The sequence below is a fragment of the Mustela lutreola genome, chromosome 11 (genome assembly GCF_030435805.1).
Source record: "Mustela lutreola isolate mMusLut2 chromosome 11, mMusLut2.pri, whole genome shotgun sequence".
NCBI classification, from domain to species: domain Eukaryota; kingdom Metazoa; phylum Chordata; class Mammalia; order Carnivora; family Mustelidae; genus Mustela; species Mustela lutreola.
Genome location: NC_081300.1, coordinates 47,157,259 through 47,183,818, shown reverse-complemented (window position 1 = coordinate 47,183,818; position 26,560 = coordinate 47,157,259). Strand labels below are relative to the sequence as shown.

At 41.0% G+C, this 26,560-nt stretch overlaps 1 protein-coding gene across 5 annotated transcripts in view; it reads left to right on the top strand.

The window, feature by feature from the left end:
* The window catches only part of LAMA3 (laminin subunit alpha 3), a 263,581-nt gene that overhangs the window by 48,480 nt on the left and 188,541 nt on the right, over nucleotides 1-26,560 (top strand). For 4 of the 5 annotated variants that reach the window (XR_009346041.1, XR_009346042.1, XM_059140351.1 and 1 more), the window contains exons 3-6: nucleotides 16,770-16,887; nucleotides 18,170-18,288; nucleotides 19,572-19,742; nucleotides 23,139-23,230. Coding sequence is in view for 3 of the 5 variants with exons in the window: in XM_059140351.1 (XP_058996334.1) it covers nucleotides 16,770-16,887; nucleotides 18,170-18,288; nucleotides 19,572-19,742; nucleotides 23,139-23,230 (500 nt within the window). In the remaining 2 variants the exon portion in view is untranslated. Of the gene's footprint in view, nucleotides 1-16,766; nucleotides 16,888-18,169; nucleotides 18,289-19,571; nucleotides 19,743-23,138; nucleotides 23,231-26,560 lie in introns of those variants that run through there. The other variant, XM_059140352.1, reaches the window with a different exon arrangement.

The following is a 26,560-nucleotide window of genomic DNA, read 5'->3' as shown; positions in this document are numbered from 1 at the left end:
CTACTGTCTTTAGACCCAGAGCTTATTCCTGAAAGGTGGCAGATGGCGTTTAGTGGGAGGGTTCCTGTAGGCATGGAGGGGTCCTCCTCCCCTACCACAGTCCCCTCTCTGCCTGCCAGCAGGGTGGACTGTTGCTGTTCCCACAGCTACCTGGAGCCTGTTAGCTTGGGGCCACTGCCTCCAGTTTCTTGGTTTAACCCCGATCTGTCGGAGTAGACGTGTCTGGTCACCCTGCTCATCCCCGCCGGTTCCACTCTTCCTCCAGTCTGGGGCAGCCTTGAATCCCTGCTCTTTCTCATTCTTGCCAGTGTCTTACCTGGGTCTGGATTTCGAAACTGACCCCAGGTCGCCTGACTCGGGCAGATGCTGAGATATGCGTAGAACCCGCTTTTCCTGATAGCCATCAGGCGTGGAGCCCATCTACACTGCACCTGCTGCCCACCACTCTTCACCCCGTTCCACTCTGACCCTGCAGACCCAGGCCTCCACCTACCTTACGGCTTCACTATTTTCCATACATTTGTCTGGCTATGAAGGTTTCTGCTGGGGTCCCTAAGAGCAGGGGACTTACGGGGGAACATTTGGGACACTAGAGATGTGAGAGCTCAGCCTGGAGGCACCTTTTCATCACAGTGAAAGTGACTTTGAGATGTCCTGTTTTATGCCAGGTAAGTGTAATCCTTAGGTTTTGGCCCCCGTCCAGCCTCACCCGCATCCAGGCACAGTGCGGGGGCTGTCCTGGCCTCGTACCACACATAGCTAGAGGGTTCCTGTTGCTGGTCCTGAGTGCGCAGGAGAGTCAGTCTGTCACCATGAGGCTGTGAGCTCTCCAGCCACGAACATTTACGTAATTATCCTGCCAAGTATGTTTTAAAGGAAAGGCAAGGCACTCCAGAGAGCACAGAATACACAGGACTAACCAGAGGGAAGGCTTCGCTGGGCCCCGTGGGGCTAGGATGAGGCCTCCCCGGGTCCTGTCGAGTTGAGAAGGACAGGAGGTGTTTCGGGGGGAGATGAAGCAGAGAGCAGTCATGTGGGTCTGAAGCTTCTGTGAACGTCTGGGCGAGACAGAGAAATCAGGAGTCACGGTGTAAGGTGAGGAGAGTGTGGTACAAAGGTGGGGGAAGGCTAAGAACCAAAGCCTGGGTGAACTGGGGGACAGGCTAGTGCCAACTCTTGGAAGAAGTGTTTCTCTGAGGGGAGGAGGGGGTTTGGGTGGGCGGAGAGGCTCTTCTTGCCTCCTGGCTGGAAGGAACATTCAAAGCTGATGGGAAGGGTCCAACAGAAGACAGGAGGGGACCCAGAGCGCCCAGGGAGGGATCGGCTTTTGACTCTACCAGTCCAGGGGAAGAAGGAGAGGATGGGTAGTTGCAAATGGCTCTTAGGTCTGCAAAGGGAAAGGAAGGTGGTTCCTTCCTGGCAGTTCTGATTTTCCCCGTGAAAGAGACAAAGTCACTTCTGAGGGTGGAAGGGACAGAGGTGGGGTAGTGGGAGGGGGTGCGAGGAGCTGGGAGAATCAGGCTCAGAAAGTGGGCGGAAGCAAAGGTTGTGCACAGTCCAAACCATCGCCTGGTCTGCAAGGACATGGCTGTGGCTGACTGCCGCTGACTGGCGACGGAGTCAGCCCTGAGCCTGGGCTCTGGACTCAGGACACCCCTCCTGGGTTGGCTACTGTCCCTAAAAAGCCACATGCTGCTGCTTTGTTGCTTAGAAAGAATTTTCAGTGTCTGGGTCTCTACCTTTTTGCATCACTTGCTCTGGAAGCAAAATCTTGCTTCCAAGATTTTGGAATGTCTTTTCCAAGAGACATCACATTTGCTGAGCCCGGGTCATGGACTCATGCTGCCTTACCTGACATGGGAGCCAGGAAGCTGGCCTTTTCAGCTGCTCAAGTGGGGCGGTGCATTCTGTTACTAGCAAGATTTATAAGGTGGGAAGGGCATTCAGGCCCTCAAAAGTCTGGTAGACAAAAGATGGTCCCCTCTGTCATGGTTCCCTGTCCAGGCATACCCTACATGGTATTGGAATCCCTGGAGACCAGCTTCTCCCCCAGAGCTGGCTATGAGCTTTCTCAGGGTGGAGATGATGCCGCTACAGATGCATGGTCTCTCTCCTTATTTGGGTGTGTTATTGTGACAACCAATTAAATGTCTCCTTAAATTTTCCAAACACCCTTAAATGGGACCACCTCCTTGGAGAACTCCACTAGAGGTTTTAGTGTTCAGGAGGGCAAGACCACTTTTGGCCAAAGGATAAATTCCAAGAATATTTCTTATGCAGCCCAGCTGATCTGAAATAACACATAAGCTTAAAGTTCATTATTTTTTTTTTTTTTAAAGTGCTGACTAATAAAATTTAAGTGGCCATCAGTATGCCCCACAGACGTGCACAGCTGCTGTTGAAAAGGTCTTTGAAGCTCCTGTCATTAGTAAGGCCGTTGGATACACAGCCAAAAGGAGCATTTGGCCCTAGATAAAACTCAGATTTAGCCAGGGTTGGTGAACTTAAGAAAGAAGTAACAGAAGAAAAAGGAAAATAGATATTACAGTTAAGAGTAGGAAAGGACTTGGGGCGCCTGGGTGGCTCAGGGGTTAAAGCCTCTTCCTTCGGCTCAGGTCATGATCTCAGGGTCCTGGGATCGAGCCCCAAGTCGGGCTTTCTGCTCAGCAGGGAGCCTGCTTCCTCCTCTCTCTCTGCCTGCCTCTCTGCCTACTCGTGATCTTTCTCTGTCAAATATATAAATAAAATCATTAAAAAAAAAAAAGTAGGAAAGGACTCTCATGGAGGCAGGCCACAAATGTTACAACTGTTTCGGTAGAAAGATACTGGTCAAGAGGAAGAGTCTGGAACCTTATGAAGGGGTGTGGTCTTACTAAAGAGAAATGGCAGTCACATCATTTGGAATCTGATTTGGGACCAGTCACCATCACTGGGAAATATTTTATTGAAGCTTGGTGTAAACCATTTCTAGAAATCAGTCTATTTTTAGGAATCATTGAGTTGAACCAATTTTGGGTAGATTCAAGGAGGATTTAGATAACTTAGTTGCTGGTTCTTAAAGTTGAGTCAGTGAAGCCCCTTTGCCTCAAAAGAACATGACTGTGTAATTTCTCTTGTTCTGTATGGTTTGTCAGACAAATTCTTTGGTGACTTTTCAGTTCAGCGAGTGAACCAAATGTCATAGGCTATTTTCTTACGAATCAGTAAAAAAAAGGGTAAATGAGAAAAAGTGTTATGGGAAGGATCAGGGCCTAGACCAAAAAAATTCTCAGGCAGTTAGAGCAACCACACAGGGTAGGATAAAATATAAGACATCTTTAGGAAATTGGACTCAGAGTTCTTGGATTCTAGTGGACTTTAGCTTATTTTAAAACCATCACTGAATCTATCTGTAAATTGTTAACTGTAGATGAAATGATCTTGAGTAACAAATGCTAGTCTCAAATTCTGCACTTTAAATCTACTTGGGAATAATGATTGAAGCCTACTAGGACTGAAAACCATGCTCTATGTCCTTAATCATTTTTCCTCCAGTGTTAAGAATTCATCGATAATAAAATATAGATGCAAGTGTTTCACCTTTTCTCTTTCAGTTTTTTTTCCTTGAAATCTTCCATCTTTAAAAAATAGTGGGCTTGTCATTTTCCAGGCTGTTGGAGTGATCCAAATCTTTAGACTCATTTTGGCCTTAGAGTTTTTGTTTCTTAGCCTTTCATAGTTATTTTTAATGAGAAAACAAGACACTTTAATTCTCCCCTCCTTTCCACTTTCTATCCTAATCTTCACCTCCTGCTGACTTAAATCTTAATTCCTTAAAAAGAACCTAGGGAGTGGTGTTGGTATTTAAATCCTGGGCAGGCTGTCAGGTAGAATGAAAACTAGAAATCTGTGCTACTCTGAGACAGGGGAGGTGAACCTGAGAGAGAAAGTTTTTTGACTAAACATCAAGGCAACATAATGTCCAGAATGCCTCAGCAATTCCGTGGGTTTCCTCTCAAAAAGAGATTCTTGGGTGAAGGTTCTTAACCTGGGTGAGAGCTTGATCTAGGGACCTCTTGAGTCCCTTCTTTTAAGTTTCTGGAATGGTCTACATTCCCTCTTCACAGGTGAGCAGGTACTTCTGGGAGACAGTAAGAGACAGTGAGGGACAAAGTGACTTTCCTCCTGAACACAGTCTTTTTGATGATGCCAGGGGCTGGTTTTCTCAGCCGAGGGTGGAACATCTACAAGAAAGAAGGGTCTTAGCTATGCCATTGGCAGATGCGCTCTTTTTTTAGACCAGGATTAAAAGGATCCTTTTTTAGCCCAGCTGAGCTGTATTTCCGTTACTGTGCCTTGATTGTTTTATAGAGATTCTATTTCGTTTTGTAAAAAGTTTTCAAACAAGGTTACTAAAATAGAGTTTAATTTCACTCATCTGCATTTTTCTTTCTCTAATAAAATTTTTGCTGTAAAATTAGCTCCTTCGTAAGCTTTTCAAATGGGCACCAGGCACAGAAGTGGTTCAGTTGTTTCATTCTGTATTTAGGGACTTATTTTTCACAATTTGTATTTGCATTTTTACATGGATAGGGGGAATGTTTATAATTTAGTTAATGAAAATAAATGTTTCAGAGTGCCTCTCCACAGGTTGCTAATTAATGACCGAGGTAAAAAGGTAACTTAATAATGGGGAAATCTGGTGGGCAACTTTTTGGGCATAGGATCAAACATAGCGTCACTAACTGTGGGACCACCTGGCATCTCGTGCCCCCAGCATGATGCCATGAGAAGAAGGGGTCATACAGGAAGTAATCTCGCCAAGATGCTTATTCTGAATCAGATCATGAGAAAATAATCGGACAAATTCAGATTGTGGAACATTCTGTGATAGAAAGGACCTGGATTTTCTGAATGTCCGTGGCAGGAAAGACAAAATTGTGGGGGGACTGATTTAGGTTATAGGAGACAAAAGACTTGACGAGTAAATGCTTAACATCATCCTGGATTGGAATCCAGTGGGCGTTATTAGAAGAATCAAGGAAATTTGAATATAGACAGTGTGTTAGGTAAGATTTGTTCAAGTGGTAAAATTTCTTAGGCATCAAAATGTTGAGTTTGTAGAAAAACCCATGCCCTTGGGATATGCCTGCTGAAATATTTAGAGTTGAAGCATAATGATATATGAAACTTACTTTCAAAAACAACCAAAAAAAAAGTGCATGCATGCGCGTGTGTGTACAGGCAGAGAGAGCATGCGTGAGAGAATACACAAATGCGACAAAACGCTAACATTTAGTGAATCCACTGAAAGGTATATAGATATTCATTGTACTGCTGTTTGAGCTCTGTACTGCGATTTGAAAATGATGCAAAATAAAAAGTCGGAAAAAGTGAATTAGAAAATGCCACTTTGGAAACAATATGTTTATCAAATTATAAAGCAGACAAATCTCACATCATAAACTGAAGACTTTTTGGTGGAGGGTATATTATTTAGTTGGGTAAAAAGCTCATTCTGGATGTGACTTTAAATACATTTGCAAAACATTTTGCAATTTCACGTGTCACACTTATTAATTTCATTTTAATTCAACCACACTTACTAAGCACCTACTCTGAGGTTACAGGGGTGATTAAAATCCAGATGTGGGAACGACAGATGAACACGAGTATATGCCACAGAGTGTGATAGGTGCTCTTTGAGATGGAGTGCATAAAGTTTGTGTTTATGTAACGTGTAGTTTTATGATCATTTTGTGTTATTATTTTATGGGCAAGGAAATAAGATCTCAGAGTGGTTCATTGAGACACTTAGAGTCATATGCCTGGTAGGTGGCTGGGCCAGGATTTACTACAACGGATTGGTTCTCCTCCAGCCTTAGACGTCCCCACCGTGACTGGGCACCTGACAGGACCACTTGGGGGTTCACCTCTGCCTCCTGAACTTAAAGACAACTACACAACATTAATATTCATCCATCCACCCATCCACCCATCTGTGACATTTACTGGACATGTACTATGCCATCTGGGAAAGCCCTGAAATGATGGGCTGGAATTTCAGAGGTTTCCAAATGGAGAGCATTGGCAGAGAAGCAAGGGACAGGTGATGCCATCTCATCTCACCCGCTCACCTTGAAGGCTTTTGAGGTCAAAGTGCTTCACACTCCACCTATTATGATTGTTATCTGCTTCTTAAAACATCATTTAAAAGATTACTTTGTACCTCTACCTGATTGATCATGAACAAAGTTCAAGCCATCTTCAGCTCAGGTCATTTTCAGCTCAAAAATGAAAAAGATTTCATTTTTGATAGCTGCATAGTATCCCGTTGTGTATGTCTGTGTGTGTATGTATGACATTTTCTTTATCCATTCATCTGTTGATGGACATCATCTAGGTTCTTTCCATAGTTTGACCATTGTGGATATTGCTGCTATAAACATTGAGGTGCACGCCCCCCCCTTCGGATTGCTACATTTGTATAGGGTAAATACCCAGTAGTGCTATTGCTGGGTCATAGGGTAGCTCTATTTTCAACTTTTTCAGGAACCTCCATACTGTTTTCCAGAGTGGCTGCACCAACTTGCATTCCCAACAAGGCTTCTCCTTTCTCTGCATCCTCACCAACATCTGTTTCCTGACTGTTTTCTGACTTGTTAATTTTAACTGTTCTGACTGGTGTGGGGTGGTATCTCATTGTGGTTTTGATTTGTATATCCCTGATGCCAGGTGATGTGGAGCACTTTTTCATGTGTCTGTTGGCCATCTGGATGTCTTCTTTGCAGAAATATCTGTTCATGTCTTCTGCCCATTTCTTGATTGGATTATTTGTTCTTTGGGTGTTGAGTTTGATAAGTTCTTTATAGATTTTGGATACTAGCCCTTTATCTGATATGTTGTTTGCAAATATCTTCTCTCATTCTGTTGGTTGTCTTTTGATTTTGTTGACTGTTTCCTTTGCTGTGCAAAAGATTTTGATTTTGATGAAGTCCCAATAGTTCATTTTTACCCTTGCTTCCCTTGCCTTTGGCAATGTTTCTAGGAAGAAGTTGCTGTGGCTGGGGTTGAAGAGGTTGTTGCCTATGTTCTCAAGGATTTTGATGGATTCCTGTTTCACATTGTCTTTCATCCATTTTTTAGTCTATTTTAGTGTGTTGTGTAATGAAATTGTCCAGTTTCATTATTCTGCATATGGCTGTCCAATTTTCCCTACAAAATTTGTTGAAGAGACTGTCTTTTTTCCATTGGACATTCTTTCCTGCTTTGTCGAAGATTAGTTGACCATAGAGTTGAGGGTCCATTTCTGGGCTCTCTATTCTGTTCCACTGATTTGTGTGTTCGTTTTTGTGCCAGTACCATACTGTCTTGATGATGACAGCTTTGTAATAAGCCTTGAAGTCTGGAATTGTGATGCTGTCAACTTTGGTTTTCTTTTTCAACATTCCTCTGGCTATTTGGGGTCTTTTCTGGTTCCATATAAATTTTAAGATAAATTTTCCATTTCTTTGAAAAAATTGATGGTATTTTGTTAGGGATTGCATTAAATGTGTAGATTGCTTTAGGTAGCATAGGCTTTTTCACAGTATTTATTCTTCCAATCCATGAGCATGGGACATTTTTCCATTTCTTTGTGTCTTCCTCTATTTCTTTCATGAGTACTTTATAGTGTTCTGAGTACAGATTCTTTGCCTCTTTGGTTAGGTTTCTTCCTAGGTATCTTATGGTTTTGTGTGCAGTTGTAAATGGGATTGACTCCTTAATTTCTTTTTCTTTTGTCTTGCTGTTAGTTTATAGAAAGGCAACTGATTTCTGTGCATTGATTTTATATCCTGACACTTTACTAAATTCCTGTATGAGTTCTAGCCATGGAGTGGAGTCTTGGGTTTTCCACATAAAGTATCATACCATCTGCAAAGAGTGAGAGTTTGACTTCCTTGCCAATTCAGATGCCTTTTATTTCTTTTTGTAGTCTGATTGCTGAGGCTAGGACTTCTAGTACTATGTTGAATAGCAGTGGTGATAGTAGACATTCCTGTCGTGTTGCTGACCTTAGAGAAAAGCTCTCAGTTTTTTCCCATTAAGAATGATATTCGCGGGGCACCGGGGTGGCTCAGTGGGTTAAAGCCTCTGCCTTCGGCTCTGGTCATGATCCCAAGGTCCTGGGATTGAGCCCCACATTGGGCTGTCTGCTCAGCAGGGAGCCTGCTTCCTCCTCTCTCTCTCTGCCTGCCTCTCAGCCTACTTTTGATCTCTATCTGTCAAATAAATAAATAAAATCTTTAAAAAAAAAAAGAATGATATTCGCTGTGGGTTTTTCATAAATGCCTTTTGAGGTATGTATTGAGGTATGTATGCTCTATCCCTACACTGTTTTGATCAAGAAAGGATGCTGTACTTTGTCAAATGGTTTCTCAGTGTCTACTGAGAGTATCATATGGTTCTTGTTTTTTTCTTTTATTAATGTATTATATCATATTGATTGATTTGTGGATGTTGAGCCAACCCTGCAGCCCAGGAATAAATCTCACTTGGTCCTAGTGAATAATCCTTTTGGTGTACTGTTGGATCCTATTGGCTAGTATTTTGGTGAGAATTTTTGCATCTGTGTTCATTAAGGATATTGCTCTGTAATTCTCCTTTTTGTTGGGGTCTTTGTCTGGTTTTGGGATCAAGGTAACGCTGGCCTCATAAAATGAGTTTGGAGGTTTTCCTTCCATTTCTATTTTTTGGAACAGTTTCAGGAGAATAGGTATTAATTCTTCTTTAAATGTTTGGTAGAATTCCCCCTGGGAAGCCATCTGGCCCTGGGCTCTTGTTTTTTGGGAGATTTTTGATGACTGCTTCAATCACCTTATTGGTTATGGGACTGTTCAGGTTTTCTATTTCTTCCTGGTTCAGTTTTGGTAGTTTATACATCTCTTAGGAATGCATCCATTTCTTCCAGATTGACTAATTTGCCGGTATGTAGTTGCTCATAATATGTTCTTATAATTGTTTGTATTTCTTTGGTGTTGGTTGTGATCTCTCCTCTTTCATTCATGATTTTATTAATTTGGGTCCTTTCTCTTTTCTTTTTGATAAGTCTGACCAGGGTCTTAATCAATCTCATTAATTCTTTCAAAGAACCAACTCCTAGTTTCATTGATCTGTTCTACTATTCTTTTAGTTTCTATTTCATTGATTTCTGCTCTGATCTTTATTATTTCTCTTCTTCTCCTGGGTTTAGGCTTTCTTTGCTGTTCTTTCTCTGGCTCCTTTAGGTGTAGAGTTAGGTTGTGAACTTGAGACCTTTCTTGTTTGTTTGTTTGTTTGTTTGTTTCTTTGACAGAGATCACAAGTAGGCAGAGAGGCAGGCAGAGAGAGAGAAGGAAGCGGGCTCCCTGCTGAGCAGAGAGCCGGACGCAGGGCTTGATCCCAGGTCCCCATGATCATGACCTGAGCCAAAGGTAGAGGCTTAACCCACTGAGCCACCCAGGATCCCTGCTTTCTTGTTTCTTGAGAAAGCCTTGTATTGCTATATATTTTCCTGTCAGGACCGCCTTTGCTGTGTCCCAAAGATTTTGAATAGTTGTGTTTTCATTTGTTTCCTTGAATTTGATCAATTCTTCTTTGATTTCCTGGATGACCCATTCATTCTTTAGTAGGATGCTCTTTAGCCTCCATGTATTTGAATGTTTTTTTTTTTCCTATTTTTTTGAAAATTTTATTTATTTATTTCACAGAGAGAGACAGAGAGAGAGAGATATCACAAGTAGGCAGAGAGGCAGGCAGAGAGAGAGGAGGAAGCAGGCTCCCCACAGAGCAGAGACCCCCGATGCAGGGCTCAATTCTAGGACACTGAGATCATGACCTGAGCTGAAGGCAGAGGCTTAGTCCACTGAGCCACCCAGGCGCCCAAGCCTCCATGTATTTGAGTTCTTTCCAACTTTACTCTTGTGATTGAGTTCTAATTTCAAAGCATTGTGGTCTGAAAAAATGCAGGGAATGATCCCAATCTTTTGGTACCAGTTGAGACCCGATTTGTGACCTAGGATGTGATCTATTCCGGAGAATGTTCCATGTGCACTAGAGAAGAATGTGCATTCCGTTGCTTTGGAATGGAATGTTTGAAATATATCTGTGATGTCCATGTGGTCCAGTGTGTCATTTAAACCCTTTATTTCCTTGTTGACCTTTTTGCTTGGATGATCTGTCCATTTCAGTGAGGGGGGTGTTAATGTCCCCTACTATTACTGTATTATAGTCAATGTGTTTCTTTGATTTTATTATTAATTGGTTTATATAATTGGCTACTCCCATGTTAGGGGCATAGACATTTAAAATTGTTAGATCCCCTTGTTGGACAGACCCTTTAAGTATGATATAGTGTCCTTCCTCATCTTTGGCTTAAAATCTAATTTATCTGATATAAGAATTGCCACCCCAGTTTTCTTTTGATGTCCATTAGCATGGTAAATTGTTTTCCACCCCTCACTTTAAATCTGGAGGTGTCTTTGGATCTAAAATGAGTTTCTTGTAGACTGTATATTGACGGCTCTTGTTTTTTTTATCCATTCTGATACCCTGTGTGTTTTGATTGGGGGCATTTAGCCCATTTACATTCAGGGTAACTATTGAAAGATATGAATTTAGTGCCATTGTATTGCCTGTAAGGTGACTGTTACTGTATATTGTCTCTGTTCCTTTCTGGTATATGTTACTTTTAGGCTCTCTTTTTGCTTGGAGGACCCCTTTCAATATTTCCTGTAGGCTGGTTTGGTGTTTTCAAATTCTTTCAGTTTTTGATTTTCCTGGAAACTTTTTATTGCTCCTATTTTCAGTGACAGCCTAGCTGGATATAGTATTCTTGGATGCATATTTTTCTCATTTAGTGCTGTGCTCTGAATATTTCATGCCAGTCCTTTCTGGCCTGCCAGGTCTCTCTTAGTAAGTCTGTTGCCAATCTAGTATTTCGACTGTTGTATGTTACAGACCTCTTTGTCCTAAGCTGCTTTCAGGATTTTCTCTTTGTCACTGAGATTTGTAAGTTTTACTTAGATGACAGAGTGTGGATCTATTTTTATTGATTTTGAGGCGGGTTCTCTATGCCTCCTGGATTTTGATGCTTGTTCCCTTCTCCAATTTAGGGAAATCCTCTGCTATAATTTGCTACAATATACCCTCTCTCTCTTTCTTCTTCTTCTGGGATTCCCAATTATTCTAAATTGTTTTGTCCTATGGTATCACTTATCTCTTGAATTCACCCCTCATGGTCCAGTAGTTGTTTGTCTCTTTTTCTCAGCTTCTTTATTCTCCATCATTTGTTCTTCTATATCACTAATTCTCTCTTCTGCCTCATTTATCTTAGCAGTAAGGACCTCCATTTTGATTGTACCTCATTAATCGCTTTTTTATTTCAACTTGGTCAGATTTTGGTTCTTTTATTTCTCCAGGAAGGGATTTTATTTATCCAGAAAGGGATTCTCTAGTAAGGGTTTCTCCAGAAAGGAATTCTCATGCTTTTTTTCAAGACCAGCTAACACCTTGGTAATAATCATCATTCTGAACCTAGTTCTGATATATTACTAATGTCTGTATTGATTAGGTCCCTAACCGTCGGGACTGCCTCTTGTTTTTTTTTTTCTTTTTCATTTTCTTTTTTTTTTTGTGGTGAGTTTTTCTGCTTTGTCATTTTATCCAGAAAAGAATAGATGAATGATAGAACAAAATACTAAAAGGGGAGCAATGACCCCAGAAGGATATACACTAACCAAATCAGAAGAGATCTGAAACAAGAGGGAGAAGAAAGGAGAAAAAAAGAAAAAAATTAACAAATATATATATTAGGCTGCTGAGCCACGCACCTGACACACTTGATTTTGGATGTATTTTGGTCTGTTAGAAGAAACTACCTCCCGAAATTTTAAAGAAAGAAAGAAAAAAAATAATATATATATCACAAAAACAAGGATAAACACGATAAAGGGATGGAATTTGACTCTAAAGATGAACATTTTAAAAGATTCTTTAAAAAATGATAAGAAGTTGGTTGAAAGAAGAAAAGAAAAAAAGAGGAAAGAATGTGATCAGGCTGGAGACTAGAACAAAGCCATGCTCTAGATTTAGGGTATATTTTGATCTATTAGAAGAAACTGTATCCCAAAATTTTAAAGAAAGGGAAACCTATATGTATACAAAAAATAAGGTTAAATACAATGAAGGGACAGAATATGACTATAGCAATGAAAATTTAAGAAGATTTTTATTTTTTATTTTTTCTATTTTATGTTTTAAAAAGGTTTTATTTATTTATTTGACAGAGATCACAAGTAGGCAGAGAGGCAGGCAGAGAGAGGGGGGAAAGCAGGCTCCCTGCTGACCAGAGAGCCCAATGCCGGGCTTGATCCCAGGACTCTGGGATCATGACCTGAGCTGAAGGCAGAGGCTTTAACCCACTGAGCCACCCAGGTGCCCCTTAAGAAGATTTTTTAAAAGGTGTTGATAAGGTAAAATAGTTTAAAAATGTTGAAATAGGAAAGAGGAAAATTTTTTAAAAATGGAATAAGAAAAAAATAAATTAAAAAAAATTTAACTTTAAAAGACTAAAGAATCATAGGGAAAAAGCCATGAATTCTGTGTGTTTCTTTCCTCTAGCTCTGGAGTTCTACAGTTCTCATTGGTTGGTGAACTTGGTCTTGGCCGGATGTTCTTGCTGATCTTCTTGGGGAGGGGCCTTTTGCAGTGATTCTCAAATGTCTTTGCTATAGGGGCCTATTTAGCTAGAGTGACTACATCTCAGTTAAACAGCCATTTTGTTGTTTGTGCTATAAAACTTAAACTGACATCCCCCCCCCCCCCCACTAGAGGAACTTACTTAAAAGCAAGTCTGGGAAACCAGTAAAATATGGTCGACCAGTCCCTGATAACAGAGCCCAAATACAAGGATGGGTCAGATCAGGTGGAGATAACAGAGCCCAGAATACAAAGACGAATCAGGCCAGGTGGAGATAATTTCATTGGCCAGGATTAACCATATGACCTTTGCTCTATAAGAGTTAGTCTGTAAAGCTGGGGGTAGTGGCTCTCTCTGTAAGAGACGGGCCTGGCTGCTTGGTTTGATTCTTGGTGCTGGAGTGAAATAAAGCTTTGCTTGACCTTCGCTTTGTATCAGTCTCGCTCCTTTGATCACGAACCCCATCATTTGCCTGAGGTGGAATCGCACCACCGTTGCCAGGGGCCAGGCTAAGTAATCTGCTTGGGTTCCCTCTTGGGAGCTTTTGTTTACTGAACACTTTCCCTACATCTTTGGAGGATGGGAATGAAAATGGCGGCCTCCCAATCTCCGGCCCAGAGGAGCTGAGAGCTCAGGCCCCACTCCTCAGTGCACGCTCAGAGAAAATCATTCACTCCCATCTGCCTGGTCTCCGGCTGCACTCCGTGCTTACCCAGCCTGTGACCCAGTGTTTCTATCTTTGATTCATGGACCCGTTTGGAGTTTCCAAACCCAGCTGATTCCTGCACTGCTCCTCCTGGAGGAGGAAGGTGAATCTCCCTGGATCTGCTGCTTTGGGGATCCCTACTTAAAGAGCCGTGGCCCGACTGCACCTTGGATCACAGTTTAAGGTTACCCTGAGCTGAGAGCTCCCTTCTCCGCTCCATCTCTGCAGCTGGCTTCCCTGCTCCAAAACATGAGTGCTCTGCCACACTCAGACACCCCCCGTCTTTTTGTGACCCTGTAGGTCCTGAGACCACACTGTCCCTGCGAGGGCTCCAAACCCCTTAGCTTCTGGATCGATGTCCTTCCACAGAGAAGACCTCTAAAATTTCCGATTTTATGTTCTGCTGCTCTACTGCTTGCTGGGAGCTGGCTCCCTCCTACCCCACCCCATGTTTCTTTTCCCTCTCTCACCTTGAATTCACTTCTCTACACATCCTACCTTCCAGAACATGGTTGATTTTCTGTTTCCAGAATTGCTCCTCTTCTTCTCTTTGATCTCCTGTTGAGTTTGTAGGTGTTCAGAATGGTTTGATAACAAGCTAGCTGAATTCCTGGGACCTGGTGATATTTAGGTCTCCTACTCCTCTGCCATCTTGCTCCTCCTAGATTTGGAATTTTTAACTGCTGTGCCTTCTTCAGGGGAATCACATATGACCTTGGAACAGTATGAAGTGAAACAAAAAGAGTAGTCCTTCTGAGTCACCAAGGCTATTTCATTTATTTGGATTTTACAATAGCAGAAAGTGTAACTTTGGAAAACCAATGCACTCAAATAATCCTGAAGATGTACTATAATACAGCTTCCCATCTCCAGGCTTCCTGTAATGCAAACTTAGTATGTTTTGAAATAATGGTGTTTGGAAGTTTTCTGACAAATTATTCCCCCTAGGGTAAAACAGGTCAAATATTAAGTATCTCTTAGGTTCTGTGGTCTAGCTAATGATCAGTGACTAGACTACACATAGGCTCAGGATTTTTATGCCTAGAATAGTTGGACATGTTAGTTAACCTCTTGAGAGAGAATGTTTGTGAGGTGCCTAACAGTACCTAGAACATAGTAACCATTAGATCTTAAACAGTTAAGTAAAAATAGGTTTTTTGAGGTGTGCGTGTGTGTGTGTGCTAGGATTGTAGAATTTCAGAGGAAGAGGTTAAGACTGTTTTGAATGATTCCTGTGTCCAAAAATATTTCCTTTATATTCTTTCTTACTTATATCCAAAAGCAGCCTTGCTTTGATGTGATCTAAGACAGATATGCAAATAGTTTTCAGGGAAATATATTTGTTTTAATTTTTCTAAATTTGGAGTTCTGGGATTTCCTATGAATTTCTTCACTATGTTATAATGGTATGTGTCTTTAGGAAATTTTTTCTCCTACCTTTTGGTATTGCCTTATGGTTTTCAGACTATTACAATTCCTAATTAGTTATTCTCCATGAAGTTGGATAATTTTTTCCAAGGATCAGTAAACAATCTGGGAACATTAATCTGAGTCCAGGGAGGCAGTTTTTTCCAAGATTAAAGAGCCAGTGTTTGACTGGGATAGAATGGACTGAAATTAGGGTTTTTAGTAATTGGTGTGACAATTCTTCCTTCTGCAGAGAAAAAGCCAAGGGACTTTTTAGAGCAAAGAGTAACCTCTATGACCAAGAGCCCTGGTTCTCAGTGTGTGGTTGAGAACCCACTGAGGTCCCCAAGACCTTTCAGAAGGTCTACAAGCTTTGAGATCCTCCTTTTCCTCATAATAGATCTATGTGATACCAGTATTTAAAGAAATACTTTAACCAAAACAATATGTTACAACAAATTAAATGTAGAAGCAGATAGGAGAATCCAGATGTCTTCTATCAATGTACACATTAAAAGAAACTTTAAAAATGTAAAGTAAAGCCACTATTCTCTGTGTGATTTTTAAGTTTTGGAAAATAATCATGATTTTTTACAAAAATTTGGTGTTTATGTCTAAACATGCAGTAAGTTTATTACTTTTGAAGTGAATTAGTGATATATATTTTTAAATTTTCTCAACCTTTATATTTAATATAGGTACATACCAATAGATATAATCCACATAAACAAAAGCTTTTAGAGGTTCTCAGTAACTATTAAAAGTGTGAAGGGTCCTGAGGCTAAAATTTGAGAATCATTGTTCCAGAGATTTTGACTTCTAGTACCAAGTTTGGAACATTTATAAGTAGCTACTGGTTCTCAGAATTCAGTTTTTAAAGTATACAATTCTTACCATATTACAGTGTGTAAAAAAATATGATTGGGAAACTCTCTTATTTTTTTCCCCAAGAAATGAAAGGATCTCACAGAATCTGAGTACTGCCTCTCTCTCTAACTAGATGTGCTCATCATTCAGATGGCTCTACTGGGCTAGTTAATAGCTTGGGGAGTCCTCTTCTGAAAGTCACTGTTGGATCTGTTACTTAGGGTCCGGGAATGTGAGAGGTGTTGAGCATGTGGGATAGAGATAATGCTCTCTCATTAACACATTTAACACCTGTATTTGTTGTCAAACCAGAACTTTAGGAAATATACAGACTCTCAGGATCCTTTAGGAAAATATAGGAATTTAGGAAATACACAGACTCTCAGGGTCCAAAATCCAAGCCAGATAAGTTTTGGGGGAAGGGGTAGGAGTAGAGCTGCAAGGCCTCCTGGGGTCCCCTGTGGGAAGCATGCTGGGATTCATGAGTGGGAGGGTGAAGAAAAGACTGAAGTCTCCCCTTGTCTCTTCCATCCTTCTGCACTGTCCTGGCTATGGGTAAGAGTGATGAGGATGAATGAGAAAATTAAAAAGAGGGAGAATAATTAGGATGAAAGGAGACAGTGGAGATGGTGCAGGGGAAGGAGGTGCTATCACTCTATCAAAGAGCCTCTCTGCTCTCCATTCTGAAGCTGTTAGCTCTCTAAGACCTGGAACCAACCAAGGCCATGACACTCCAGGAGACATGCTTGGCTCTTGGTCCTGGGAAGGCTTAGCACATCATGCTTATTGCTCGAAATCTGATTTAAGAGGTTCTGTAAGTTGGTTAAAAACCAAGGGTATAATGATTAAGAAGTGACAAAATTACTGAATAGATCTGGAAGAGAAAGAAAAGCGATTATTTGGTTTTGAACATGGTAAGCTTGAGAGCCTGAGCCCAGATAGAGTTGTCTAATGGGCAGTTAGAAATAGAATCTGGATCTTAGGAGAGGGTAGCTAGATGCTTGTTGCCTTTGGATCAGCATCATATAAAGATGGTCAAGGTTGCAGGTAGATGCCCTGACGTGAGTAACTGTATCTCCTTTGCTTTATCAGCTTTTCCATGTGGCCTATCTTATCATCAAATTTGCAAATTCTCCTCGCCCTGATCTTTGGGTCTTGGAAAGATCAGTAGACTTTGGAAGCACCTACTCACCCTGGCAATATTTTGCTCGTAAGTAATCTTGCTTATTGTGTTATGTAGGATGTTAATTATTTGTAACAGATCAATACTGGATTTAACTGGAAAATGAGTCTCTTGGTTTGGCTAATTAAGGACTGGCCTGTTTGTTTGCTTTTTTTTTTTTAATATTTAGAATTTTTATTGTGGTAAAATATACATAACATAAAATTTACCATTTTAACAATTTTCAAGTGTGCATCTCAGCCTTAATCAAGTCTATTCACAATGCTGTACAACCATCACCACCATCCACTTCCAGAACTTTTTCTTCTTCCCCAACTGAAATTTTGTACTCTTTAAATGATAACTCCCCTTTACTTCCTGCCTCAGTTGCTGGTAACCACTGTTCTACTTTCTGTCTTTATAAAATTGAGTATTCTAGGTATCTAATATAAATGGAATCATATAATATTTGTCTTTTTGTGTCTGGCTTATTTAATCTGGTATAATTTCTTCAAGGTTCATCCATGTTGTAGCATGGAATTTCATTGGTTTGTTTTTTTTTTTTTTGCATGTATATACCACGTTTTAAAAAATTACTGTATAATGTATTATTTGTTTCAGGGGTACAGGTTTGCAAGTCATCAGTCTTACACAATTCATAGCTCTCACCATAGCACATACCCTCCCCAGTGAAGGACTGGCCAGTTTTCACTCTCTGGGTTGCTCTCAGGATGTCCCTATTTCTCAAGCATGTGTGCATTAATTCCAAGGATACACATGCAGGACTGAAGTTGAACTGCCTTTTATGATAACAGTTTTTGCCACTATTTAGGAAGAAGCGATGTACCTATAACTTATATACCTATAAGAAGTGATGTAGCTCCAGTACTTTTTCTTTTATACAGAATAAGGGACTAAGTTCCATCTTCATGGTTCCTGCATTTCACATTATTTACCTTGACCATGTCATCTTCAACTAATGAACAATGTTAGTGTCTCTGAACCCTATAATGAATTGAGGTGATGGGAATTTTGCTCACAAAGGCAATGGGCTTTCTATGAATGCTTCTTCAAGGGAAATGTGCCTAATGAAGGGTGAGGCATTAGAACCACATCTCCAAACATTGCTATTAAAAGGAAGTGGCCTAAAATGTCTTGGTATTTTCTTTCATGAATTAAAACTTTATTCTAATATTTTGTCTAAAAATTTTAAATGCTTCTCTGTTCTTTCCTCCTGATGTATTTTCTTAAGGAAACATAAGATTCCTTAAGAGATTTATGATAAGATGATGATATTTTACTTTATAGTATTGAAATGTTTTCTTCCTAGACTCTAAAATAGATTGTTTGGAACAATTTGGGCAGGAGCCAAATATGGCTATCACCCAAGATGACGATGTACTTTGTACTACTGAATATTCCCGGATTGTACCTTTGGAAAATGGTGAGGTATGTTGAAATGGGGAGAAGGGAGAGTTGAGATTCAAAGTCAACACGAGGATATAATATTTTGTATAATTGTGAAACTTGAATTTTCAAAATCTAAAATAGATCACAATGGAAACTAGAACTTGGAACTAACTAGTAAAGGAATCACATTGAAGACTCCCAAAATGAGTTGGGTTGGAAATTATTTTAAATTTTTAATTAAAAATATTTTTTAATTAATTAATTTTTTAAAATTGAGGCATAATTGACATTGGAAATTTTTTTGAGCTCTCAACTTCTTTTCTGGAAGTCAAGATTCTGAATTCAAGGCCCACAGGTCTTGAACTATCTTTTCTGTTGGAATGCTTAGAAAGTTGGTTGCTGGTGATTGAGGTGATGACCTCTCCCACTGCTTCACAAATACATATCCCCTAAAAGAGTGAGGGGATGAGGGGTAGGTGATAGCACAAATCCCTGGTCCCTTCGGACAGGATGGGCACCATCTGTAAAGGAGAAAAGAATTGCCGTCCTTTTGGCATTGCATTGGTCCCGGTAAAGTCAGCTAGGCTATTGTTATGCGACATGTGAAAAAATAGAATGGAGAAAATCAGAGAAGAATTCCATGGAAATTGTGAGGCCATTGTGAGCATGAAGTGAGTTTCAAATGAACATCTTTAAGGGTGTCAGTGTCCTGTTTTAGGTGAAGAGAACTTTCTTGAGCAGTGCTAGCCAGTACCTTCCAGTGACTGATGAGTGTCCCTAAGACTTCATCACTTAAAGCTTTAAAATGAAAACTGGGTTTTATATAGTTTTTTTCTTTTTTTGTCGCCCTCTCCACAGTCAACTCTATATGCAGAGACTTCTTTTCTTCAACCTCTTTTAGGTTTTTAGATAACTTTAGCTTTGTTTCTTTGATGTAACCAAAAGTTGTTTTCTTATATTTATAGATTTTAACATTATATTTTCAGCATTTCATAGGATTTCCACCCCATAACACCCTCTTCCCCCTCCTCCTCCTCTGATAACTATACTGATAGAACAAAGGGTATGAAAAAGAAATGATAACATTTTTTGAGAGCCCAGGTCTTAGGGAGAGATTGCCAGAGTTTGGAACTAGGAACAAGAAGGGAAGACCGAATTAGCAGGGATATTTTTAGACATAAACAAGATCCAAGACCACCAACAAACATCTAATGGCTCAGAGAAACCAAGTGCTTTGGGACATGTGAGTTATTTTTAGTTACTCGTGGCTATATTTTCATGAAGGGACTTTTTTCCCCCTGTGTGTGTTGTGTGGTTTTTAGGTTGTGGTGTCCTTGATAAATGGTCGACCAGGTGCAAAAAATTTCACCTTCTCTCACACCCTGAGGGAGTTCACTATGGCTACGAACATCCGCTTGTGTTTTCTGCGGACCAATACCCTTCTTGGACACCTCATCTCCAAAGCAGAGAGAGATCCAACAGTTACTCGGCGGGTAAGTAGTGTTTCTAAGTGTATACAGAGCAGTTTTTGTTACCTATTTTTGCTTATCAAATTAATTACATTTCAAGTAATCTTTACGGCCAATAATAGTGTAGGCACAGGAGTTGTTCTTGTATGAAATACTAGGTGTAATTTTGAAGTTCAGTTGTTGTAGAAAAATCACAATATTCAAAGAGGATGAAAGACAAAGATCAGTTGGTCTGCTATTATAACAAATAAACCCCAAGTCTCAGAGGCTTAACAAAATAAAGATTAATTTCTCACTCATGTCACAGTTCAATGTGGGTCAGCAGGTGGGATCAGCTCCATGTGGTCATTCAGGGAACCAGGCTCTTTCTATCTAGAGGTGCAGACATCCTGTAGGACCTCAAAGTCCTCCTCTAGATCCCCTGCACATGGTCAGTAGATGAGGAAAGAGTAGAACCTAGAGAAAACCCACTGGCTCCTGACCACACAGGTCACCTCCATTGGCAGGAATTGGTGGTGTTGCAAGAGGCTGGGTTATGAAATGTTGCCACAGTGGAGGAGACATTTTGGTGAGCACCAGTGCTGTCTACTGCATTAGGTGAACATTTATCACTCTGGGTCAGGACAGTACCCGTGTCTCCTGGGCAGAAGGAGAGCCAGCAGACTAAGTATCTTGAGCTACTCTTCTCCTACCTTTTGATGTCCTACTGGTGTCTCCCATTGGCCAAACCCAATGTGAAGCCAGTGGACAAGACATCCTTGTTGCAGCCCATAAAGTTCAGGCCATGAGGAAAAGATAGAAAGAGAAAGATAAAGGGGTTCCTAGAGAGTGGACCTGGAAGGGTGAATAGAAGATGCCCAGTGTAACCTTGTAGAGTTTGGCTTTCTCTGTAGGGGTATCAGAGAGTTGGAAGAGGAAGGCAAACAGAAAAGTAGATTTTGCTACAGTTTTGAGCATTTTCCAGAAAGGCCACGCATCTTGGGTATAGGAGGCCTGTCCTCTGCATTTTCCGCCCCCTTAGCTCTTGCTGAGCTGCTGTAGGTGGTGACTACCTTGGATCCCAGAATGAGAAAGCTGGGCTTTCTGGTAAGCTGTAGCTGGACAGGGTTTCCAAAATCCAGATATTTTGGAGCCTTGCCATATATGTGCCTCACTGCCTTCCCCCTCTTCATTGTTTTTTTTGGGGGGGTTATAAGATTTGTATTTGTATGTGTATTTTTCATTTAGGTGAACGTTGTCTTCTCTGTAAAGTAAGTTTTTATGGGGCTCATCTCACATATAATCTGGAGATCCCTCATTCCAATCTAGGTTGTTTCTTTAAGTGAAGAAACAGCATACCAGCCATTCTGTCACACCCTCATTATGCTTTGGGATGAAGTGTGGGTGCTTCTCTCTCTTGCTGCTGCTGCCCTTAACACATGCACAGAGAGAAAATTCTATGGTGATTAGCATGAGAGCTTCTAGTGTTAACTTGACATAGAAAGTCCTCTAATACTGAACTTATCCATATTAACAAGAGGGGTTGTTGGGTGCCTGGGTGGCTCAGTTAAGTGTCTGCCTTTGGCTCAAGTCATGATCCCAGGGTCCTGGGATAGAGCCCTGCATAAGGCTCCCTGCTCAGTGGGGAATCTGCTTTTCCCTCTCCCCTCTGCCTGTGCAAGCTCTTTTTTTTATTTCTCTCAAATAAATAAATAAATTCTTTAACAAGAGGGGTTGTTAGTGTCTTCAGACTAAATAAGATGTTGCCAGGACGCTTAGACTCTAACAGTTTTTAGTGTGGAAATCAGAACAGAACCCTTACATTGAGTGAACAGAGTGCTTTAAGGTGACAGATTGCAGCAGCAGCAACAACTAAAAGATATAAAAACCTTTTGCCTTGTGAGGTCAAAGACCTCCTCACTGACAGGTGTTCTTCTCATTGGTAGCATGACCTCACGAGAAAGAGCCTTCTGTGCCCTCCAGATTTCTCTCTGGGTTCTGCGCATTTGCCAAGTCTGGGAAGTAAGGGAGCTGGTGGGCACTGCCACCTGTTGTTGCTAGCAGGGAGGGCTCCGATAGTCTGGAGATGGACCTGCTGATGACATGGTTTCCCAGAGCTGTGGCTGGTGTAGGGGCTGTTCCTCAGCTGAGTTTGAAGCTTGCTCTGTCTGGCCCTTTAGAACTTCCACTCTGCCTTTTGCCTTATTAACCTTGAGCTAGCAAGGCTTCTACAACTGCCGGTGAGCCCTGCCAGTGTCAGCCTTGTATCTGCTCCCTCATTGTAAATATTTTCTCCCTTCCTGGAGCCTGCCTGTAGTAGGTGCAAAATTTGATTTAAAAAATTAGTTTTGGTAAAAAAAAATTATTTTTGGATTTATGGAACCCAGATTTACATTTTAAAAAGTAATCTGGTGCTGGCGAGGATGCAGAGAAAGAGGAACCCTCCTACACTGTTGGTGGGAATGCAAGCTGGTGCAACCATTCTGGAAAATAGCATGGAGGTTCCTCAAAATGTTGAAAATAGAACTACCCTATGACCCAGCAATTGCACTACTGGGTATTTACCCTAAAGATACAAAGGTAGTGATCTGAAGGGGCATGTGTACCTGAATGTTTATAGCAGCAATGTCTACAATAGTCAAACTATGGAACGAACCTAGATGTCCATCAACAGATGAATGGATCAAGAAGATGTGGTATATATACACAATGGAATACTATTCAGCCATCAAAAGAAATGAAATCTTGCCGTTTGCGACAACATGGATGGAACTAGAGGGTATCAAGCTTAGCGAAATAAGTCAATCAGAGAAAGACAACTATCTTATGATCTCCCTGATATGAGGAAGTGGAGATGCAACATGGGGGGTTAAGGGGGTAGGAGAAGAATAAATGAAAGGAGATGGGATTGGGAGGGACACAAACCATAAGTGACTCTTAATCTCACAAAACAAACTGAGGGTTGCTGGGGGGGGGGTGTTGGGAGAACGGGGGTGGGGTTATGGACATTGGGGAGGGTATGTGCTATGGTGAGTGCTGTGAAGTGTGTAAACCTGGCGATTCACAGACCTGTACCCCTGGGGATAAAAATATTTTATATGTTTATAAAAAATTTAAAAAAATTAAAAATAAATAAAAAGTAATCTGGGGACCACTTAACCCTTTTCCAAAGACTATAGGGCTTGCCTGTTTTCCAAGCAATTTCCTTCCATGCATTTAAAGCATTTGACTTTTAAAAATGCACAAGCTTGGTAGTATGAGATTACATTTGATTGAGGAATGCATTTACTTTGTAAGAGAAGTTGCATCCAAATGTTTTAAGGTATGCCCAAGAATACAGGATGAAAGAAAAGAGGGTCAGTACAGACGTGAGTTACAGGTTAGTAAAGCAGAGTTTGTTGCTCTTCAGTAAAACTAACATTTCCGTCTTCTGTTACATAGTATTATTACAGCATAAAAGATATCAGCATCGGTGGGAGGTGTGTTTGCAATGGCCATGCCCAAGACTGCAGTGCAAACAATCCTGAAAAATTGTAAGTACATTGTACACTTTTTTTAGCCTTGCTGTGAATAAGTCTCATTGTTTCAGTAGAGGTTTGCATCCCATTAAATATCTCTAAGTTCTTGCCCTCACTAGAAATGTTTCACTGTCAATAAATGGCATGTATATATCTCCCCTCCTCTGGCCTTGCCCTTGGTTCTACATGCTCCATCCAGCCTAGAGCAGACATGGCTAATCAATCAGTGCTCAGTGGATGATCTAGGATGCAGCCACCAGATCCTCCCTGCCCCCCATCCCCAGACTGCCCCTGGCAACCATAAGTAATTGATTAGATTTGGCAAGGTGGGGGGAACTTGTTTGTCATCCCTAGTCTAATAAAACCAAAGGGTATACATTTTCAATATTTTTTTTTCATTGTGGTAAAATGCACATGATATAAAGTTTACTATGTTAGCCATTTTTAAGTGGTAGTGGTTTAAATTCAGTAGGGTTAAGTACATTCTTATTGTTGTGCAAACTCTCTCCAGAACTCATTTCATCTTGCAAAATTGAAACTCTAGTCCAGTTGAACAGCAGCTCCCCACTCTTTTCCTTTCCCAGCTCCTGGCAACCACCATCTCTTTTCTCTCTCAATTTGACTACTCTAGGTATTTCGTAGAAGTGGAAACACATGGTATTTGTCTTTGTCAACTGGTTTCTGTCACTTAACATAATGTTCTCAAGGTTCATCTACATTGTAGCATGTGTTAGAATCTCCTTTTTTAAGGCTGAGTAATATTTTATGATGTATACATCATATTGCTTATCCATTCATCGGTGGACTTTTAGGTTCCTGTCACTTTTTGGTTATAGTGAAGGATGTTGCTATGAACATTGGGTGTACCTATTTTTGTTTTTTATTGAGGTCTATTTTACATACAATAAGATGCACGGATATTAACTAGTAACTCTTCAGCAACCGTATACACTCATGTGATCAACACAAGAGGGACCTCTTGTGGCTGGAGATGACTGGATGCGAGATACAGCAGTAATCTCTCAATGTCTTGTTTAGAGTCTATGATTCCCCAAGTGCAGCATTGATGGGAGATGTTTTACTGTTAACTGGATGAGGTTTGTACATTATTGGGCCTCACGTTCAGGCACAGGGGCCAACTACCAACTTACATAGTGTGGAGCCCGGTCCCCGACCAGCAGCAGTCCCTAATGTCGTCAGCCCTCCTTCGGAGGGTCCGGCCATGCTGGGATAGCAGCATGAATCCAACAGCGGACTAGCCTTTAACTGGCAAGCACTAGTTTATTCATGATTAATCTGTCATCTCCTGGAGGGCAGGGCCTTAAGATCAGGGAAGTCCTGAGCTGGAGAGAGAGGGGGCAAAAGAGGTCGGTCTAATGTCCCTTAGCCTGAGACAAAATGGCACCATGTGGGAGAGAAGTTGAAGTCATTGGAGAAGGTCTGAGCTTCCTGCATAGCAGGGCTGGCATTCCCTGTTGATCTTGGCAGACCTGGAGGGGTTCCATACTGGGTGGTACAGAGTGAGAAACCACAGTGAATAGAGAAACTGTCTCCTCTTGTCTCAGTTTACACCAACACGACAGCCTTGCCTCCCACTGCTTGCTGGTTCGCTTCTGCCCAACAGGTTTATTCATGCAAATGCTAAGGAAATCCACACGAATAGGAAAAAAAATCTTAAAGTTTTTTAAAAATTAGTTTCAAAGGTAGAATTTCGTGACTCATCAGTTGCATATAACACCCCGTCCTCATTAAATCAAGTGCCACCTTAATGACCATCACCCAATTATCCTTTCTCCCCATCCCTCTCTGCTCTAGCAGCACTCAGTTTGTTTGCTAGAGTTCAGTGCTTCTTACGGTTTGCCTCCCTCTCAATTTTCATCTTCCTTTTTTTCTTCCCTTTCTCTGCTCATCTGTTTGGTTTCTTAAATTCTACACATGAGCGAATCATATGGTATTTGTCTTTCTCTGACTTATTTCGCCTAACATAATACTCTCTAGTTCCATCCACCTCATTGCAAATGGCGAGATTTCATTCTTTGTGATGGCTGAGTAATATTCCATTGCATATACATATACTACATTTCTTTTATCCATTCATCTGTCGATGGATGTCTGGGTTCTTTCCATATTTAGGCTATTGTGGATACTGCTGATATAAATATTGGGGTGCAGGTACCCCTTTGATTCACTGTGTTCATATCCTTTGGATAAATACTAAGTAGTACAATTGCTGGGTTGCAGGTAGCTCTATTTCCTACTTTTTGAGGGACCTCCATATTGTTGTCCAGAGTGGCTGCACCAGCTTTCATTCCCACCAACTGTAGGAGGGTTCCCCTTTCTCCGCATCCTCGCCAACATCTGTCATTTCCTATCTTGTTAATTTTAGCCATTCTGACGGGTATGAGGTGGTATCTTATTGTAGTTTTGATTTGTATTTCCCCGATGCCAAGTGATGTTGAGCATCTTTTCAAGTGTCTGTTGGCCATTTGTACATCTTCTTTGGAGAAATGTCTTATCTTGTCTTCTGCTCATTTCAGAATGGGATTGTTTTGGTTTTTTGGGTGTTGAGTTTGATAGATTCTTTTTTGGTTATGGATACCAGCCCTTTATCTGATAAGATATTTGCAAATATCTTTTCCCATTCTGTAGGTTGCCTTTTAGTTTTGTTGACTGTTTCCTTTGCTATGCAAAAATCTTTTTATTTTGATGAGGTCCTAATAGCAAATCATTTTTTCTCTTATATCTCTTGCCTTTGGAGACATGTCTAGCTAGAAGTTGTTGGGCCAAGGTCAAAGGACAAAAATCTTATAACATACTTAAGGGGATGCAGTGACTTAATGGAGGGAGCAAAGGCTGGCAATCAGAAAATTCAGTTGCTAATCAAGTAGAACCCATGAAGAGGCAGAAGAGGGCTTGAATTAAGCATGTCTACCGTGATGACCTGGTTCATGGAAACGTGGATAGATCACAGATTTAATTCTGAGCTTCCTAGCAGTCAACTCAAAAGGGGAAACCTGCCTACTTTCTTATTTCACTATACTCATAATCTAAAAAGTGATCAGTTGTTTAGGAGCATGACTGTTGACACTAGGATCAGGTAAGACATTTCTCTGGGAGTGCTATGAGGTGATCACCAGGAAATAGATTCTCTAGTCAGCAACTTCTTCAATAACATCCTTACAGCAGAGGCAAGGATGAGTTTTCTTTTCTTTTCTTTTTTAAAGATTTTATTTATTTATTTGACAGAGAGATAGAGAGCCCAAGTAAGCAGAGTGGCAGGCAGAGGGAGAAAGAAAAACAGGCTCTCCACTGAGCAGCGAGCCCGATGAGGGGCTTGATCCCAGG